We start from the raw sequence: 20,529 nt of genomic DNA, 5'->3' as shown, positions 1-20,529 counted from the left end.
TTGCTTAATCTGCATTCTCTACGACAAGTAGAAGTCCCAGCTGGGCAACAATCCACAATACCCTTATTGTTCGACGCTCCCGTTCGCAAAATGTTTAGACATTTTGCACCCGCAAATTGTCAGCGGAAAGCGCTTGAGCATGTTCCAAGACAACAGATTTTTCAGCCAATCAGCGGTTTTTCCGCCGTGCCCCAGAACCCATAGAAAGTAGAAATAGCCAGTCCTTGAAATAGTCTTGAACATCGAAGACTTCGTCATGCCGTATTCAAAGGAACAGCTTAACTACTTTCGGATGGTACACATTGTTATGACCATTTTCTCGAGAGCTTTGAGAGAACTGTTCAAGGAAGAGTGGCGCAGGTTTTATGGTTCAAAATGGCGCGACAGAAGGAAAGATGGAGATCGGTTTTCCTTGAACGAGTCATTTCTAAATCGACAACGAAACAGAAGAGCGCTGAAAACTATTCGCAATGGCGACTCGTCGAAGTTTGATAGCTCCGTTCTGTTTTACTGCATTCTGTACTCTGATTCCGTTGGAGCTAACCTATATAACAGAAATCCTAGCAAGTATCGCGCAATAGACCGTATTCGTGACCTGCGAAATGAGGTTTGTCATATTGCCCCAAAAGACGAAGTGAAAGATGGCGATTTTCGAAGCTTTTGCTCTGAAACTATTGCTTGTTTCAGATGCCTAAATCTCTCAACAAGCAAGTTAAAAGCAATCGTCAAAGAGAAGAGCTTTGTTACGGACGAAGTTGTGAGATTGAAAGCGGAACTGACGAGGGAGCAGTTGGCTGTAAAGGAATATGAACAGTACTTTTTTAAGAAGTTGTCCATCGTGAAGAAGGATTTCAACCCAAGGCCCTATCTTGAGAAGATGAAAGATCGAGGCATTCTGTCAGAACGAGAAGTTAAGAATATCAAAAAACAGAAGAAGAAAGAGATTAAACTTGCTATGCTTCTGGATTCTGTTGTTTACAAAGGGACGGAAGTTGTGGCAGCATTTCTGAATTTGCTGAGCGAGACAGATCCAGAAGTAGCAAGTTCGTTTATAGATTTTCTCTCCCCAAGCAAGCAAATGGAAGAAATTTGTGGCCATGCTCCTGAGAAAATTCGTCGAACAACTGTGAAGTATCCAAAATATTACCAACTTGTTATGCGGACTTTTACAAACGATATTTACAAGCGAGACTGGGACAAGTTAAATCGACGGTCGGCATTTTTTCTCCGTTGGTTTCAAGACGCGGCGACGAAGCTCTTTGTGCAGATTGAACTCGCCTACGGCTATAACATTCAGGGCGAGAGTGAAAAAGCCATGGGTTTGTTGAATGATACTATTGCGAATGCTGAGGGAGAAAATTGTTCGAGAATTATTGCAAGGGCCCTGGCAAGAAAATCTTTGAAGCTGTTGTACGAAGAAAAATTTTCCGAGTCAAGGGCCTTGGCTGAGGAAGCGAATATGATGGTGTCGAACATGGAGAGCCCAGAAGAGCAGATTGTTTGCCAGAAACGCATTGCTGACTGTTTACTGTACGAGGACGGCTTACTGCACAGCAAGAAAGAGAAATTAACCCCTGTTTGGAACACAATCATTGAACTGTGCCAGAGAAACCAGGATAGCGTTCCTAGAAGTTCCTTTTATCTTAGATTTGTCTTTGCTGACAAAGCACGTCTACATCTTGGGTTTTCAAAGAACGGGTTTGATTGTTGTCCAAGTAGTATTTCGGATCTTGAAGAAGCAGAACGATGTGTTCAAAGGCTGGAGAAACCAGACTTGAAAACAGACTCTGAGGATACCTACACGGACGCATTTCGCTTGATTTGCAAGAGCAAAATTGCATTTGACAAAAGCAAAGTGACTGACGTTGCTGAAGAAGTGGAAACATGGCGAGAGAATTCATTATCGCTGTATGACAAAGCGGCTGCAGCTTGTAGAAGTGCCAAAAACAATGGAATCTCGTTCATGTTATCGTCACTCAAAGAATACCTAAGAAAATGACAGAGAAAGTGGAAACTAGGTTTCAATCGATTTCTTTTAGTTTTTCTACTGAAAAGTCGAAAGCTGATTACCAAAGAGAAGTTCTTGTATTAATTTGTTTGTTTTTATCGAAGAAAGTGAATCGTTGTGGACATCTGTAAACAGACCTCGCAATTTGAAAGACAGTTTATTGAAATTAAGACTCGTTTAACTTGTTTCCTATTTGTTACAAAATAGCCACATTGACTGTGAATTTCATATCTCACAGCGAACTACTAGATATCAGAGATCTATGCCAGAATAAGCAGTTTTTTGGTCATCATCAAAATCTTAATCGTAACACCAACTCAACACGGGATACACCCGAGGTCACGTGATGCACGCGGTTGGCGCGCGCTCTTTCAGTTTGCGCGGTAACAAAGTTTCAGTTCATTCCACAATGTTTCATGTGCAAACATGAACAAAGATTTTTACCTCAGGGAAATTGCTTAAACTCAACGAGGAGAATGTGATTCTAGGAGGTAAGACAAAGCACAGCCATTTTTGAGCCATTTCTTCCTTCAAAATGGCAACAAAAACTTGAAAACAATTAGCAGCTATTTTCAAGTTGCGGAGTCATTGCTTCTGTCGTCCACAGCCAAAATGTAAGTTTTTATTTATGGTTATATCCCCTAGTTTCCGTGCTGTAATACAGTAGAGGCCATGATTTGAACATTTCCATTGATAAGAATTTGTTGGCTATTCATTTTGAAACTTTAACAGGTGATATTGCCCCAGATTGAATCATGTTCTATGAGAAAACATGTGCTTCGGTTTCAAAAGTAATAATCGTTTTCTTGGTGCATCCAAGTTCGCTGTATTTCAGTGAAAGCCTCTGGCAATTTTTGAGAATTCACTACCCAGTTTAGTCAAAGGTAGGTACGTTTTGCTGAAAATATTTGAACAAATTAACGTGCAAGCTTAATTAATCTTATCAACATTTGAAAAAGGTGACTGCATGATTCTGGCTGCTTTGTTGCACACGTGTTGCATTAGACATGGCGACCCTTCTCTTAAACACCAAAGTCTGCTTGCTAAAGACAGTGCTTTGGTTTTTCAGAGCAAAGAGAATTTACATTTTGATGATCAAAGTAAACAAGGTGTCAAACTGGTAGTGAAACAAGCTTCTCCCATAGTTGCAGAAAGTATAATTCAATGTTACTGTTCAATTCACAGTTTTAAACTATTTTACATATATCTTTTATTTTGCAAAAATAAAACCCATACACGTTGGCATACTGTCAAACTGGCAGAGAAAGAAGTTACATGCACAATTTCAGAAAGTATGATTCAATTCTCAACGACAAACGTATAAAAATAATTATCTTTACTAGTCATAGTATATTTCCTTACAATTACAACATTCTTGATCAATGAACGCTTAGACCCACAATTCGACAGGAGATATAGTTTTGATGCGCGCCTGCTCAGCTGGTGGAAGTCCGCTGAAAAACTTGATTCCTGTCAACAGTTCGATGTCACGAACCCTGGCTGTGTTCTCCAAGAAATACTTGGAAGAAGACTGAAACTGCAAGAGTAGTAAGTGAGAAAAGACAGTCGATTTAACTGTAATAGGTCGATTGTTTCAAAACGTAAATCAAAGAGAATAGTTTCCAATGGTCCAATTAGCGAAAATTACATAAAGGACGAATCTAAACCCGTCCAATTATTAATTATAAATGAGCTCCAAGGTGTCCTTTCACAGACATATAAACATCTAATAATTTATAATGTTAGTCACGCAATCGTTAAAAGAGGTCATTGGCGAAAACCAATTCCTGCATCACTTTCTTTTTCCCTGAATTGTGCTTTTTCCCATCCAAAAGAACCATTTTGAGAGGTATACATCAAGGACTCATTGAATTACAATATTGACTAAGGGGTACTGAGTGTTGCTGATATTCAAACCAGCGCAACAAAACATTGCTGCCAACTCACACTCTCATGGACTTGAAAATGTCAAGAGCCCAGTGAATAAAAAGAAAACCGACAAATGAGGGTAATTATTACAATGAACTGTCAAATTTTAAGGGTGATGATCTCAATGGATTTCACTGCGGGGTCAACTTTTTTTTATTGCGTTGGCACACTCACCTTGGAACACGGACGTTTAGGCAAGTGTGGTAAGACAAAGGAAATGACGTCAAGCCGTCCTTCACATCCGGGTACTTTGTGATACGGCTTCTTGTTGGTGTCACACCGCAGGATGATTTTGTAATAATGAGTAGGAATGGCTACTGAACTGCTGTCGTTTTTCAGCCACCTGTGAAAAAATTGGAATAGAGATCTAGACTAAGAGACGCTGCATGTAATAGCACGCCAGGGTTAATTAATACATTCAACGGCTAATTAACTTGACTCATTTCAAACCTTCAAAGGTGGATATATATATTTTGTCGACGATAGCCATCTCCCCCCCACGATGGTGGGGGTCTGAGTTAGAACGAGGGAACGTGGATGAATATCATACATGTAGTACTTATTCTCTTTTATTATAGCAAAATAAGACAGTCATGATCAGGCAGGCAGTAAGTCAGTGAGCCAGTTAAACCATCAGTCATCAGTCATCACTCCGTCAGTCTGTGGGTCAGTCAGTCTGTCAGTGGCTCAGTCAGTCAGCCAGCCAGCCAGTCAGTGTGTCAGTCAGCCAGTTAAACAGCCAGTCAGTCGACCAGTCCATTCGTCCGTCGTTCCGTAAATCAGACAGACAGACAATCCGTCCGTTCGATAATTAATCCGTCGATAGGTTAGTGACACGTTTTCCAGGTATAACAACCCTGGTTCCCAAGATCCAAATTCATGTATCTGACGCTCAAAAAAGTTGACAAGAGACAGAAAGGGGCCTCAGTACCAACCTCGTTATGTTTCCATCGTCATCGCGGAGTCCATCCGCATTCTCGTCAAATATCGAACCGGATATGACGTAAACCTGTGAGTGAGTAACGGAGAGATTCCGGACCATTCTCTCAGCTTCAAGCCAGATTCCTAACGAGGGCAAGAAAGCTCATAAAGTAGCAAATAGAGATTATTTGGCCGAGAACAGGAAATCGCTCAACATGCGGCAGGTATTAAAAGAAAAACATCGTGGTATGTGTTAAAATAAAGTTACCTGGTAGATATTAAAGAGAAGTTAGTTCGTATATTGTGATCGTCCGGGTGAGTGTAGTGCTGGAAAGAACTGTGACTGGTGACTGAAATTTCGACAACCTCAGCGGAAGTGATCTTCATAGTCAAGCGAAGTGAGATCATCTCATGATCTGGGACAACACTGTTGTCTTTCTGAGATTTACTAAACAGCGAGAATATAGGTGAGACGTAACATGCTTTAATAAAAGATTCCTTTTAAAAATCTTACCACCGTTAAATCCATGATGTTGAGGTGCTATATTTGACAGCAAAAATGAGTTCATCACCGTCTCATCATTTTCGTCAAAGGTGTCAAAGTCGGCATTCGGCGCCATGTGACCACGGTCGAAAGAAGAGCCCCTGTAATGAGCGCAGAGCGAGGTCTGGGAATCGTTCAGTCGTATATCTTGTCGAAAACAGTTTCTTCGCGTGGCTGTTTGAGAGGATTTCTAGATAATAGTGGCAAAACGCACAGAAATATTTTATTTTACAGAAAACTTAAAGCCTGGACACAAAACTGTTGCGTAAAATCTTGGGCTCAATGTTCCAAAAGCAAAACCTTGTTTTTATCTTCAGAAAGTTCTCTTCAGTATCTTTTAACTTCAAAACGTTACGAGCAACAGCTTCAGCTTATTATAACAACAACGTAGAACAACTTGTCTTCAACCTATTTTAAGAGGACGCCCACGGAAACCTCCCTAGTGCCCGCCGCTTAAAGGAACTATGTTACAGTTTACTCTAAGTTCGTCGTTTGTTATCCGGGTTAACCTTTTCCATCCTTAACCATCCTTATTGCTTTATGGTTTAAAATTATATCTGGTGTTTTTCTACCTTATTAAACTACTATTTTCAGGTTTCCTTCAATTTAAATGTACTTTTGTACTTGGCCAAAATAACTCCGAATTAAACTGTACTTGTACGTTTTCGTGTCTAATAACGTTCAGATCTGGAATAACGCACCTTTCCATCTAATCTGTACGCTACCCATAATGGCAAATGAAGAGAGGTGCTATAGCCCGTCACAAAATCGTTCTGTGTTAAAATGCAGCCTCCTTGACCGGCTCCGCCTTCGGGTACCCCCCACGGGAGGTGCGTTTCTTGCAGTTGAGATACTAAGATAAAACAGGATTGGTTAATGGACAAACAAACTTTGTGAAATCAAAAGGCTATCGAAGCCCTTCAGACGAACCTCTAAAAAGTAGCAGACTGACGTGAAGATAGAACGATTTCAACTAACTATCGTAAAACCAAAACCAAAGTAATCACCCTGATTCATCAAAACTTTAAGAACCAGACAGTCCAGATAACTTATCGAAACTCCAGGCAAATACATGAACATGTAGCCGACGCGAAGCGCGGGAAAACGTGTGCGAGCGAATCACAATTGGTTTTGGTTTTACTTCTGACTGGACGGCAAAGTCACGCAAGTTTTTTTATTAGGTAGCGTGATGGAGCACAACCAAAGAAATGGTTGTTGCTTCGACAGTCTAGCTAGTGAACACCGCTGTATTGTAGACTAAGTGGTTAGAAGAGGAACATTTCTTACATGGAAACCTACGCTGAAAACCAGCCCATTGAAAATTAGCCCATTTCCGAGTTGACCCAAGCCTCTCTATCAAAGCGAAGCCAGGTGCACAACCATTCATATGAAAATGAGTTAAATTTGCAAGGGAATGAAATCTCATTTTCATATGAAAGGATGAGCACCAAGACTCGCTTTGAGAAAGAGGCCTAAGATAATTCGGAAATAGCCTATTCTCAATGCGGTCTTATTTCACTAACTCTAACATGTTTTAGCGCCCAGACAAATACATATTTCGTGATATTCTTTTCACATGGCGTCCAAGGGATTATGTCCTTGTACACCGCAATAAAAAACCCCAGCCCAATTCATACTTTTCCAGTTATATTAATATGTTTAACATCGAATCGTGATTACAGCATTTGCTCTTTAAACAATTTTTTGCACACAATTCTCAAGCAGAAGAGACAAATGGTAGTCCATGAACTTACTTTGTTCGTCTGAGAAGTTTAGCATTCTATCATATCGAGCAACATCACTTTTATTCGCCTAATATAAAAAAAACGACAAAAAAAAAAAAAAGAATTAACGGCAACATTTGTATTTACACATTCATTGAACACTGTAGATCCAAAACTAAAAACAATTTCGCCTAAATCCTAGTTGCAATGGCCTGAATTCGAAAGTCCTAAATATTTTTTCGAATATGTAATTAATACTAGTTCCGCAACGCTTTCGAGTGGTGTACAATGGAACATCCAACGAGTCACTTGTATTTTCTCGGTATAGACACGAGCCGTTTTACCCCGAGAGAGCATTGTATCACTATTTCATACATTTTCATAGAAAATACAGTGACCAACACACAATCAATGCGACATACGCGCGGCGCATGATGAGAAGGCTAGGGGTAATACGGTGAAATATACAACGGCTTTCCTGTGTTCTGATTGGCTGTACTTTCTATGGCATAGTGTTAAGTGTAAAATAACGATTAATGTAGGCTAAACGCGACCATCAACCCTCTTCCACGATGACCTCCGCCCTCTGAGGACATTTGTCACAGTATGGCGGCTCCAAAAAGGACAAAGCATCACGCTTTTTGAAAGAGTGTCGCCCGGTAGAATTTGCATCGTAAAGCTTACCTAATGATTGAAATTCATTTCTCTCTAGCTTTAGAAAGTACACCAGCATCTCACTCACCTGGCACCAAGGACAAATGCATTGTGTGCAGTCTACCAGGCTCTTGGGATAGCGACAGATGTCATTTCTCATAGGATTACCATCGCTTTTTGATTCAGGAACAGCGACGTCAACAGCTGTCGGATCTAACAGGTGCAACAAACTACCAGGCGTCCCGTCGTTCGGGGCGGGTTTAAGGCCGAGGATACCTGGAACCAATAAAAAGACTAATTTAGGTGGCTCTTTAAGGTTTTTAAAGTTCACGGGCGCTGATAACGTTGGTACTCATCGGCGCACGCTAAAAGAAAAACGGGAAGGTTTTTGCGATATTGTAAGACGTAGCTAGCCTGACCGCAAAAGCAAAGCTGACGGTGAAATTCTTCGTGTTTTCTTCGGCCGTGAAATTCTGTAGAACTTGTCAGACTGGTTTTTAAGATTTACGGCAGTGAAACCTCTATTAAGCGGACACCCTCGGGACCTCCCCAAGTGTCCGCTTAATAGCTTAATAAAGGTTTATAACAATTGCGCAATGTTTGTTTACAATTAATATTCAACGGTTCCTCTGTACTGTAATAAAGTTCCAGGTTGTTAACGAAGCTGTCCAGAGTTCAAGTTCATCAGCTTTCATTACCAACTGTTCTGATCCACTGTAAAACTTTTTCATCGAAGGAAATTCAAGAAAATCACAATTACACACTAAAGGCACATAAACACTGAAAAAGTCATTTGTATGCTTATCTTTTTATTGAAGACTGAAAGCCATTATTTTACAGAAATGCTTATAAAGCATTATCTCATTCATAACAAACTCCGTTGCTCTCTAAACACTTACAAATTATCGCCACTACATAAAGACTAAAAAGTAATAAAATATACGTAAGCTATATACATGATAACAAGAACGCTGACAAAACTTGAACTAAATAAAATTCAGTGCTGTTAACACATTTCATATTATTACTGTACATATTTCTGTTTTTAGTGTAAACACGACCCCACAAGCAAACCTATTGCTTTAAACTAAATCGTGTGTAAATAAAGGATTGCTGTTGTTGTTACTGACGGGCTTTAGCATTGCGTTGCCTTATCACTGACCTGAGTTTTGTAAACAGCAAATCTAAGCAAAACTTTAGTTTTTTCGTGATGTCACTGACTGCGATCCTCGTTCGCAATACGGATGTTGTGGTTCAATCTTAGTCTTGGTACAATCCTTTTTTTTTCCTTTGTTCTTAGGCATGGTAATATATAATAATGAATATAAAACGAAGGAAAATACCAATTGTACCAAGGGAAAAATTGAGCCAAAACATATCCACTGCTTTGGTTTTTTTAAGTTCATTTTTCGATGTTGAGGAAACGCATCTTCAATCAGTTCGCCTTTTACCAGTCATCACATCATTAACCCTCGATCCTGCAGCTCAAGTGTGACACGCAAATTGTGCCGATGCTTTTCTAAATGACTTCCTTGCAAAAACCAGGTTCGTTCTATTTCGCTACATACCGCGTTCCGCCTTTTTTTGCAGGGTGTCCTCAATGAGGCGTCGTTTCAAGAGATATTGCCATTCCATCAGTTCGTTCGTAGTCATGTTGATTGGCTTTGTAAAGTTGCCCCGACAGGACCGTTGATTTTGCCTGTTCATCACTTCGCCATAGCTCTCCTTGTCAGCAGAGTGTGATGGACCTGGTTGACTGGTCTGGAACATGGCTATTCGCTGGCGTGGTGATAATGTGTTGGTAATTTTCCGATCAAACATCAAGCAGTGATCCACTCTTCTTTGCCGATTGATGCTAAATCGTGTCATATTGTATAAGGAACCTTCCAGTCACGAATAGAAAACAGGAAAAGTATAAGGACAGCTGACTCTCGAACACACACTGACAGTTGATCCTAACCTCACACGGATCACCAGGGGTGAATATGCAACTTTTATCACTTTGATTTAAGTTACGTAACCGCTCTTTGGGTCTTGAGTCAGTGACAAAAAATGTTGACGTATTGAATATACAGCGGAAGAAACACATTTATCAACGCCCTGACGTTAAGATGGCAATCTCTAATTGCCTTTGTTAGTGAAGCAGACCGTCAGAGAGGCGAGAAGGAATCGATCTGTCGACGTATCGCTGACGCACGATATATTGCCAGAGCACCGCAGAGCATCGCCTGGCAAAGGCATTTATGTTTTTCTACCCCCAATAGCTCGGAAACCGTAAACAAAAGGCATCGAAAACGTTTATCTTTAGCAGGGCCAAATAATTTGAATACTGGCAACATAAAATAGGTGGAAAAATGCAAATTGTTGTCGCTCGACATCAATAGCAACTTTGTAGTAACGCAATCACAGATCCACCCTCTATCTTGCTTTGTGACGAGAGAAACCGCCAGAAAGGTGTTGATCATTTCACTTGGGCGTAGCACTTCTGCACGAAATCCCGAGTTCCACTGAGCATCCTCTGGTTAAGTCCTATTTTGCTCTAGTGCCAGGTTGCTCGGATATGAACGTTTACCGAAAAGTGCTGTGATTTAGAGTTGGCCAGTTTCCCTTAATACTTTCAGTTCCGAGTTCCATGAAGCATCCTCTGGTCATGTCCTTTTTTCGTTTTAGTTTCTACATGTAGATGCTTAACCTGAAGTTTGATTTAGAATTGAACGGTTCATCCCATGCTTTCAGTCACTGATAACTTGCTCCCGAGTTCCATAAAGCACCCTGTGGCCCAATTCTTTTTTGTTCTACTTGCTAGATGCTCAAACTTGAGCCTCAAAGGCGTGTGGTTTAGAATCGACCAGTTCACCTCCATTTGTTCAGTCCCTTGCTGATAGCTTGCTCTCGGTTTCTAGCCCGCGATCAAATTCTCACCTCGTTGAGAGTTTGGTTGTAGTATCAATCAAGCATTAAAGACCTTTCGATCTGGATTTTTGTGTAACATTTTAGTGTAATCTGGGAACAGTTTGGGGTGTGCTGTGTTAGAAGTTTAGAATACAGGTTTGTCCATGTGGAAATAGCCAAGCATATCAGCAACTGTGTTAGCCCGCCATATTGAACAACATTATAAGATGGCGGTCGCATTTTAAACGATAATAAAAAGCACAATATGTTTTTTCATTCAATCTGAGATTCACGTCAATTAAAGAGGAAGTTCTTTTTTGGTTACATAAGCGTTCACACGTCAAGTGTAATAGAAAATGTGGGTAGAGAATTGTTGAGTTTAATAAATCTCGTGAAAACCAGCCTCTTACGGTACAAATCGTAACAAAAACACCACAACAGATATGACGTCGGCACTGTTAACAAAGACTTTCATTTTTAGATGGTCTCCAATATGCTATTGTGATGAAATCAAAGCTGATGACAAAGTCTTAAGTGCTAATATAGGAACCGGCCTGCATATATGAATTATTGACCAGCTTGAGGACAAGATGGCTGGATATTTGCCACTGCGCTAAGATCTGTTGATGCGTGTTTGTGACCGAGACGAAGTTCAGGTCCAGAAACACGCAAGACATTTTCTTGCGGGACATAGCGGGCGATCCCGATTAGGAAAGATAGGGTTATTTCGCCCGCTCGGGGAGCCAATCAGAGCGTAGGTGTTGGTTCAAACAACGAATAACATAACGTTTACCTGCCATCATGCTATAAAGCTCGGTATTCTGAAAATGCTCCACTACTTTTCCTTTCTTGAAAGCGGGACCGTGACCCACAAAAAGAGTCTGAAATATAAACAGACAGGTGGTTTTGCATATACGAAACCAATCAATTTACATGGAACATTGTTTCAACACAACCTCGCACGAAGGCCCACTTCAATCCAGTATGCTTCGCGGCCGCTTGCTTATTGCTGCACAGTGAGTCCGGACTTGAATTATAACCAATAACCAACAATTTTGAAAATTTAGGCCTGCGCTAGTGATTTTGCCAAAGGTCTACTTTTGATGTACGAATCAAAAACTGAATCTCGAAACGCAATGACTGCCATCCAGGATTTGCCAAAAAAAAAAAAAGGGCCTTTAAGAGTTACAGTTTAACAAGCCTTATTTTGACCGATATGTCTAAAAAGAAACTGAAAAAACAAACGAATCTAGAATTACCTGAAAAAGCAAGGAAAATAAATTCAGACATGACAAGAAACAGCTCAAAGCTAATTTGCATAAAATTTGAAAACAACAGAGCGTTTTACCATGACGTCACGGCGGTTATATTGGTGTTCGCAAACAAAAGAATTTGTCTGTTTTGGGAAATGAATTCTTTTCTTATGCAAACTTTTCCTGCCCTTTCAGAGCACAAATATGGCCACCATGAAAACGCTAAAAAAAAAATTGCTTTTCAGCAATTTACCGAAACACCCTTGAATAACGGCCCTGCAGGGCCCGTTTCCCGAAAGCCCCGGAAACTTTTCGGGCCCGTAAAGTCACTTTTAGTTCATCTGTATCTAAAAACGGGAAGGCGTATACGCCTGAAACTTCTAGTATGAAGGGAACCTCTGTTCATATTAAGAATACGCAAATAAAACAGCTCTGTAATCGTAAGCTTGAGATTTTGCTATGGCTTTCCGCGGGCGAAAAATTTTCGGGACCTTCGAGAAACGGGCCCCTGCCCCGGTTGACTTGATACCTCAGTTGGTAGAGCAGTGCACCGGTTCAAATCCTGTTCGAAGCTGAATTTTTGTTTTCAAGCCTTATTTTCTTAACTGTATAGATTGGCTGTATAACTGCGATGATCTCCTATTCAGATCAGTTTTGTTGTCATTACATTGATTTTAATATTTGGAAAATATATGTGTAGTCAGTGCTGCAAACGGGAACAAAAGCAGGAAGAACTTCCACAGTAACAAAGATTGCCATTTATATCAAGCTCACCGCGGAAAGCGGCAGTATATCAACACAAACAAAATTCACAACTTGTAAGTTAGTAAAGTGAATCAAGCAGAGTTTTATTAAACTTTTCTTACCCGCATGTTAACATCCAAGTTGTCATAACCGTGATCTCCTCCATTGCAATATCTGATTCCAGAAGTGGAGCTAAAATAACGGAGAATAAAGTACACTGTAATTAACTACCAGCAGTTTTTAAGGCAAACTTTAGTTGTCCAGATGAAAGGCTCTGTTTTGTAATAATATCAAGTATATCATTAAGACAGGCAAATCTTCGGAAACAAATCGGACAAATCTTCGTTGACACACCCGTAAATTTTCCGATTTTCAATAATGAACAACCAATTAACGAATAGTACGAGGACTCGAGAATACCCCGAGAGTTATTAAGCCGTCATGTCTGTATCAGTTGCTCAGCAAGATCGCGACGAAAAATTGTGGCCCGGACCTGTCTCGGAACTACTCTGTCCATCTAGTCAAACTAGTGTGCAATTGTTAACTGTTGATCATTTGCTATGATGGCCGTCATTGGAAAATCTTTCAGATAATGTCACAAACATTTCCAATATTTTAACGTTGCTTCAGGAACATATAGAACTTTTTCAAATATCACAAAATGAAACGATAGTTCGCCGAATTCGAAAGTAGCAAAAAAGATACTCGAATTAAGTTCTCTGAATACATTTTGCGAGAGTTTTCTAAAAACGACATTGGCTTGTTCATCAGTAATGTTACCACTATCTCATTATCACTGGACATTTATTTCATTTCAAGAAAGCTCTAATTCAGGGAAATGTACTGTACTCACTTTATTCCTAGGAGCCAACCATCCTCTGGAATTGCGATGATTCGTCCGATTCTCCTGCAAGATAATTTGTGAGGTCAGCAACAGTATTTGGGGTGTCGTAAATTGTAGATCCACATACTCCTCTAGTCCAATATCTGGGTCTATTGCTCAAATTTTATATGTTTTTACTTCCGGTGGAGCCATCGGAAGTAAAAGGAGGGCTTGGGTAGCTGGACAAATAAACCCAGGGCTTTAGCCTTTAACCTAACATGACAATATTCCTTTAAAAGAAATTACGCCAATTTATCCGATCATCTTTTTCAGTGGACTGATCATAGCAACTATTTTTATGCTTCAGCTAAATTCTCGATATACCGTCTCGAGGAAATAGAGAATAAAACATGTTCGGGGAGCAGGGTTGGTGCAGTTGTGAGAGCGCTCGCCTCACAAAAATGTGGCCTGGGTTCGACTCCAGCCCGGTGCCAAATGTGGTTGAATTTGTAATTTGAGGAGGCAGCGTGGCCGAGTGCGGGTTAGGGCGCCGGACTTGAAATCCGCTGGTCGCGGGTTCAGGTCCCGCTCTGACCACTTAGCTGGAGTTGTTTCTCGGTAGACCCTAGTTCAACTCCTCCATCATGCTTGTAAATAGCCAACTGGTCTGCCTCCCGCCAGTTGGGATTTTTAACCATGTTGTGTTCATGTGCATTATTTGTTTCACCATTTGGTTTCACTGGCTTTCACTGGCCCTGAATGGGGGAGTGGTCAATCAAGATATTTTGTATTTTTTTATTTTTTAATTGGTTCTCGCCTTCCCCTGAGGGTTTTTCTCCAGTTTCTCCGTACGTTTTCATGCCTCCTGAAAAACCTACATTTTCAAATTCCAATTTGACCAGGATAGAAGACCTGCCTGAAAACCACCTGCTAAGGCTGATTTGGCTTCCTCTCTAAGTATTGTAATTAATTTATTTGTTCTTAGTTGGTTGAGGCCAGTAAAGAGGCTATTTTGCCAAAGAGTTTGCGTTAAAAAAATAATAATAAATTTATCATAAATAAATCAAAGAACATGAAGTTTACTTGAAAAAGTAAAACGAAAACCGCTTTATAAGCATCGAAGAAAGCTATAAACACAAGAATTTACAAATACCTGTTATCTGAATAGTGAAGACGCTTTGGAAGGTTTTCCTTTAAAAACACCCGAAAGTGAGGACTTTTACACTAAAAGGGTTAAAGACGAAACAAGAAAAAAAATCATTTTTATAAGACAAGTTGGTTTTAAATCATTCTATGCTAAACGTTCGACCAAATAGTACAATATAACAAACTAAAATAATCATCTTTTTTTGTGGAAATTCGACGTCTTGCCGTTTTATCGACAAGACGTTTCCTTGTTTAGTTTATATTTCGCGCACTTATTCAAATGACACTTTGTTTGGTGTGGTGCTTTGTTTTCAGTGATATGCAACCCCGACTTTTGAAACTAGTGTAGGCTAGAATAGACCATTTTTTAATTGTCTGCTAAGTAGCCTAGCCTTTGAATGGCAGTGAGGCTGGAGGTGACCTCGTTTTGATAAAGACCTCACTACTTTTGTTGTGCAAATCAAGTTGTTCTTTTGCTAACTGGTTGGCATTTAAATGCGAAAAGCAGAGAGGTCGGTATCAAAGCAAGGTCACCCCCAGCCTCGCTTGCATTCACAGGCCTGGTAACTAAGCTCACAACTGTAAAATGGTTCATTCATGGATATAGATTTCTAAGCAAAACAAAAACAATGTGACCTTACTTTCAGACGAGACACTATTTCTTCAGCTGAAACTGAGGGAAGAAAATGAAGACAACGGTTAGTGTGAAAACAATCACCTTAACTACTCCCCCATTGTTTTAGTGTGCTGCATTCATCTAAGTAGAAAATTCCGTCTATCTGTAGCCCTCTGGGAAATGTATGCCACTTATCATAAAGAATTCTAATACAGTCGAACCTCTATTAAGCGGCCACTCTCGGGAACGAGACAACTGGCCGCTTAACGGAGGTGGCCTTTTAATAGAGGTTCACCCGAAAACAACGTTGGGCGCGGTCCAGTTTTTAGTTTAACAAATATAAGTACAAATAAATGCAAGTAGAGAAAAAGTCGAACAATAATGGCTATAATACGGTCCATAACGTTACCAAAAGCCAAAGAAACAATTACGTTTCCACGTTACCATTCTTTTACCTTCATCTGACTAAAAAAAGTCCAACTTCAAATCTTCCTGACCGTTTAATAGAGGTATAAAACAAAACAAAATCACCTTTGGGACGGCAAGAAGCTGGCCGCGGCTGCTTAACAGAGGTGGCCGTTGAATAGAGGTTTTAATTACAGTGTATAACTGACAATGTTTCCGGGACTTTGGCCCCTGGCCGCCAAATAAAGGTTAGCCGTTGAATAGAGGTTCGACTTTATTTGATAACTAGAACTTGCACGCAAGGTCTTAATTGCATGAAGAGAACACTCATTTGCGTCGATGCAGCTCGCAAAATTTGGTAACTCAATCCCAGGCTTGGGTGTAACAAGGACGTTTGAGTTCTCCCAAAACACTCGAACATCTGCCACAGGTTATGCAAGCATCAAATGGCCTTTTTGACTTCTTTGTTTAAAAAAAAAAAGAAGAAAAAGCAACGAGCTGAAGTCTATAATTTCACTTCCTTGCCTCTCCTGAAGCAGAGCAGTATTACGTACCTCCAGGTTTTGGATCCATCGATATAAAGGCTCCACCATACCACTGAGGGGAGTATATATCATCTAAAGTAACGTTGTACTGAAAGAAACAAATGCAGGAATATATAACACTCAAGCACACATCCTTACTTATGTACATAAATGTTTTAAACCTCCAGCGTTGTAAACATTTTCAAAATGGCTAACCCAATGTTCAGGGTATTCAAACATTTGATCGTTGAAGTTGTGTCTTATGAAAACAGAGTAGTAAAAATATAATAAAGATATAATAATTCTCGATGAAGAAAGATACCAGAGCTTCATAGTTAACACGACAGCAATCTAATATATATATTTTTTTATCAACCTAAACTGAACGGCAAGGAAATACCGTGTAATGCTTACCGTATCTGTGTAAACTATTCGTGTACAACTTTTCGGCGCCATACCTAGCCAAGAAGAGAAAAACATTTTTACGGTAAAACTTTCCCATTTCTGACGTGCCTTCTCGCTTGCACTTCACAAGTCGGAACTAAATTTTGGCTTGAAGTTTGATGATTACGTTCAATATAAGAACATTCAAAGAACTTTCAAACCTGTACGCACTTATATAATTATAATATTTACATTTTTGTAGGGCGCATTTCTTAACTCAATGCGCCTAACAACAAATGATTAAATAAATAAATAGAACAAAAGAAATAACTAACTAAACAATTACTGAAGAAAAATAATAGACTAATTAATTAAGTAAAAACTCTCTTTAAAAAGTCTTAAGTTTTTCTACAGGCTCATAAACTGAATATCGATCATTCGCCATCATCACAAAATGGACGCTTGAGAACCCGTGATCAAATGTCACAATTTACAGAAATCATTGAGCGTAATAGTATAAACCAGCACTGTACCGTGATCTCCAACTAAGATTATATTTATCTTGTCTTGCATGGATCTCTCCTTAAGACCATTCCAAAGTCTTCCAATCATTTCATCAACTCGTTGGATTTGTATGTTCGTCTACAACATATAAGTTAAATAAATTTGGCGTATCATAAGGGCTACACCAGATATAGTTTTGAATGTTGTTCCGAATTCCCATGGGTTACCTTATTATTTCAGGTCATACCTAGAAATAACCTAAAGATACTGGATCCTAACCCATGACACACTGACCAAGTTCAATAAAAGACCTAGGACTGAGGACAGACAACAGCCGATAGCCGCTATGTGTGGACACCTAAAAACGATTTAGTTTTTTTTTTTTATGGGACTATTAGCAGAGTATGTCTAGCTACCGATTACAAGTTTATCTGTTGTCTCGAACAGGAACCCATATTTTATTTCTACACAATAAAACGCCTAACGCTGAAAAAGCAGACTTAAACTGAACTGGTTCATTTCACCTTTGCCGAGTCAGGTCCACTACGATGAGCGGTGTAATCAGGTTCGTGGAAATACAAGGTGATGAAGGAGGGCCGCCTACAGAAAAAAAAAAACCATCAAAAAGTTAACTGTAAGACCATTCTATTAACTTAAATTCGAGGTTACCAGAATATATATTTTACTAGGTGTGTTATCGCGTAGTATCGCTTGTTGTAGTTTCAAGAGTCCTGCAGTATTTTGACGAGCCCATAGGCTAAATACAAACCAGTAGAAAAGCGTATTACAGCGACACTGGAAACCAAATTCTAAAAGCACTTCTTCTCATTCCCAAAATACAAACTTTGACTCCTCTTCTTGCCTTTTCTGTTCTGGCAAGCGGTGAAGAGGACTATATGTGTGCGAAGATTTAAAGCAGCTCAGTCACGGCATTTTGAGTTTTTTGGCCACGGACAAAACTACGTTTGAATTGAAGGAAAACTGAAAACACCAAAGAGATAATAATAACCATAAAGGAACAAGGATGGTTATGGATGGAGAAGATTAACGCGGATTACAAATGACGAAGTTGAACAATTTAGGCTAAACTATTCAAAATACGCATACCGTGACGTAGCTCCCTTAAGATGTGTATTTCCCGTTAAACTTGCTGCTAACTTGACGTGAATTGATACAATAAAAATCCAAATATTTATTACCAATCGCCACTGTCTTTCTTAGGGTCGACCGGACCACAGTGTGGCGGAAAATCCAACCAGCTCAGTACTTTATCCACACGAGCTTCAAATGGATGGGACCTAACAAGTCAAGAAGACCACCAAGATAACACTGAGAAAAGATCCATGCATGGCAAATATTTTTCATTATTGAGGTAGGTCCGTGCGTTTTGATTGGTTCTTTCTTGGTGGGGATTTTGCTATACGGACCGTTTCCATGGAAACGGTCATAGTCATAAGCCGTGTATTTTTTGCTTTTTCAAGGACCAACGCAGGTGCGGTATAATAAACTACTTACTAACCTAGCTTGCTCGAGCCGTACTGGGGAATATTGGCACTTGGTCACTGCGCTCGATCCGTACTGCTACGACCTCGCGCCAATATTCCCCAGTACGCCCCTCGTGCTCGGTTAATAAGAGCCCAATATTTCCTAATGAAACCCAAAGCACTCGGACATGTTAAATTTCTCTTAAATTTCCGTTTTGTGAGATTTGGAGTTTGTCAACATTTTATTCGAAATTCTTTAAATCCTTTAAATTCTTTCCTATTATATATATATATATATATATATATATATATATATATATGTATATATATATATATATATATATATATATATATATATGTATATATATATATATATATATATGTATATATATATATATATATATATATATATATATATATATATATATATATATATAACTGCAGACAGTACTGTTTCGGCCTTCTGGGCCTCATCAGTGCAGTGCTGAAGACTAGGATGGAGACTAAGCTTAAAAAGCCGCCCCAAATACTACACATGTGGTAGTATCTAAGCCATTACCAGAGTGCTCAAACTAGCGAGCTAGTGAGCATACGCAATTGCAACAGTAACGACTCATCCCAGTAGAGTGCTCAAACTGGACATGAAAGCAGAGCTTTGTATGCCAGCGAGCTATATCTAACTATATATATATATATATAATCTTATTAGAGCTATTCTGACATTTCCAAAACCTGTAAAAACTAAGAAGTCGGTGCACAGATGGCCGATATTTTCAAATGTAACGTCATCTCGACGATTAAAAGTAAACGGTTGGATTCTTTGCAAGCCAGGTAATTTTGCTTGCTACTGCGTGAATTCTCTAGGACATGCGGAAGGGGAGGGAGGAAGCGCAAAAAGAACCCCCAAGGGGAAGGGTGCCCCTTAGAACAATTGAAGTTCTAGAGCCTTGTTTAAGGCTGGCGCGTCTGAAATTTGAATTGACCAATCAGGATTCAACAGGCGGGAGATACTTTACTGTCCTGACGTCAATGCAAGTTAACAGGAATAGCATTGAAATTAGGTAACTTTTCTCACTGGAGATGGCATTAAATATTCACGAATAGGGATTTACAATTTCCAAAACCATATAAGATTGCAAAAAGTGAAAAATATGAAACATTTTGTGTCTCCAAGCTTCCAATTTGGCGCCAAAACGGGTCGCCGGCGTCCGGCATGGCAATTAATAGAGCTTTCAATATACTCAATAAGTCTAACTTGTAATGGTACCTGTTTTGCCTTCTCTGTTGATACTTACTGATTGTAAGGCAACATGATATTGGGCAGTATTCCTGAAAGTAAAATATTACACATCATTTTAATTTCTAAATTACACATGTGGGTTGCAAACTCTAACCAGCAATTGAACGAAGAAATTTCTATGTATTTGGTTCGAAAAACAAATGAAATTTGCTGTAATCAATCGAGGTAAAAATTGTTTTTTCTCACCAGTCAGGAGCGAGCGCCAACAAGTTAATCGCTTAGCGAACAGTACGCTTTTCCTCGCATTTTTACAGCGACTACCTGTGATATGCCTTCGGCTGGAAGGAAGGGCCTAAAGGGAACTGGCCGCGAGGCTACGACTGTCTTACCGCAGTTGATAACGGTTGAACGTTTTCCCACACTTAGCACTTCTTGCATGGCTTTGTTTCAAATTTTCAGAGGTTCACTGCATTACCTTCCTTTTCAGTGAATAGTCAATTGCGATTATATTGATTTTGTTATATTAGCATTTACTAGGAACACGTAACTAAATGGACATCTTATTTATAACTCACATCTTACCTTCAACAGGGGCCTCTGATCCCACCCAGAAGTATGACGCGGACACAAGACCTTGCTTAACGGCGGTCACCCACAACTAGCAATGCAAGAAAGCATGGATAGGAGTCCGAGGTACTTAAAGATGATTTCTAGTCCGCACTACACAGCCCCAG

At 39.7% G+C, this 20,529-nt stretch overlaps 1 protein-coding gene across 1 annotated transcript in view; it reads right to left on the bottom strand.

Annotated features, from left to right (window-relative positions):
* Positions 1-3,336: 3,336 nt before the first annotated feature.
* Positions 3,337-20,529, bottom strand: part of LOC145467181 (ectonucleotide pyrophosphatase/phosphodiesterase family member 3-like) — a 25,454-nt gene continuing 8,261 nt past the window's right edge. The window contains exons 8-26 of the mRNA XM_081450736.1: positions 20,378-20,453; positions 19,851-19,884; positions 18,271-18,369; positions 17,596-17,671; positions 17,101-17,209; positions 16,598-16,641; positions 16,214-16,292; positions 15,280-15,311; positions 14,646-14,716; positions 13,523-13,576; positions 12,792-12,861; positions 11,466-11,553; positions 7,869-8,056; positions 7,157-7,214; positions 6,104-6,255; positions 5,373-5,592; positions 4,873-5,002; positions 4,112-4,280; positions 3,337-3,545 (exon numbers count right to left, since the gene is read on the bottom strand). Of these exons, the coding sequence (XP_081306862.1) occupies positions 3,399-3,545; positions 4,112-4,280; positions 4,873-5,002; positions 5,373-5,592; positions 6,104-6,255; positions 7,157-7,214; positions 7,869-8,056; positions 11,466-11,553; positions 12,792-12,861; positions 13,523-13,576; positions 14,646-14,716; positions 15,280-15,311; positions 16,214-16,292; positions 16,598-16,641; positions 17,101-17,209; positions 17,596-17,671; positions 18,271-18,369; positions 19,851-19,884; positions 20,378-20,453 (1,896 nt within the window). The 3' untranslated portion in view covers positions 3,337-3,398. The remainder of the gene's footprint in view (positions 3,546-4,111; positions 4,281-4,872; positions 5,003-5,372; positions 5,593-6,103; positions 6,256-7,156; positions 7,215-7,868; positions 8,057-11,465; positions 11,554-12,791; positions 12,862-13,522; positions 13,577-14,645; positions 14,717-15,279; positions 15,312-16,213; positions 16,293-16,597; positions 16,642-17,100; positions 17,210-17,595; positions 17,672-18,270; positions 18,370-19,850; positions 19,885-20,377; positions 20,454-20,529) is intronic.

Source organism: Orbicella franksi, chromosome 14, assembly GCF_964199315.1.
Source record: "Orbicella franksi chromosome 14, jaOrbFran1.1, whole genome shotgun sequence".
Classification (NCBI taxonomy): domain Eukaryota; kingdom Metazoa; phylum Cnidaria; class Anthozoa; order Scleractinia; family Merulinidae; genus Orbicella; species Orbicella franksi.
The sequence above is the reverse complement of the archived record's forward strand: the minus strand, read 5'-3'. Positions and strand labels throughout refer to the sequence as shown.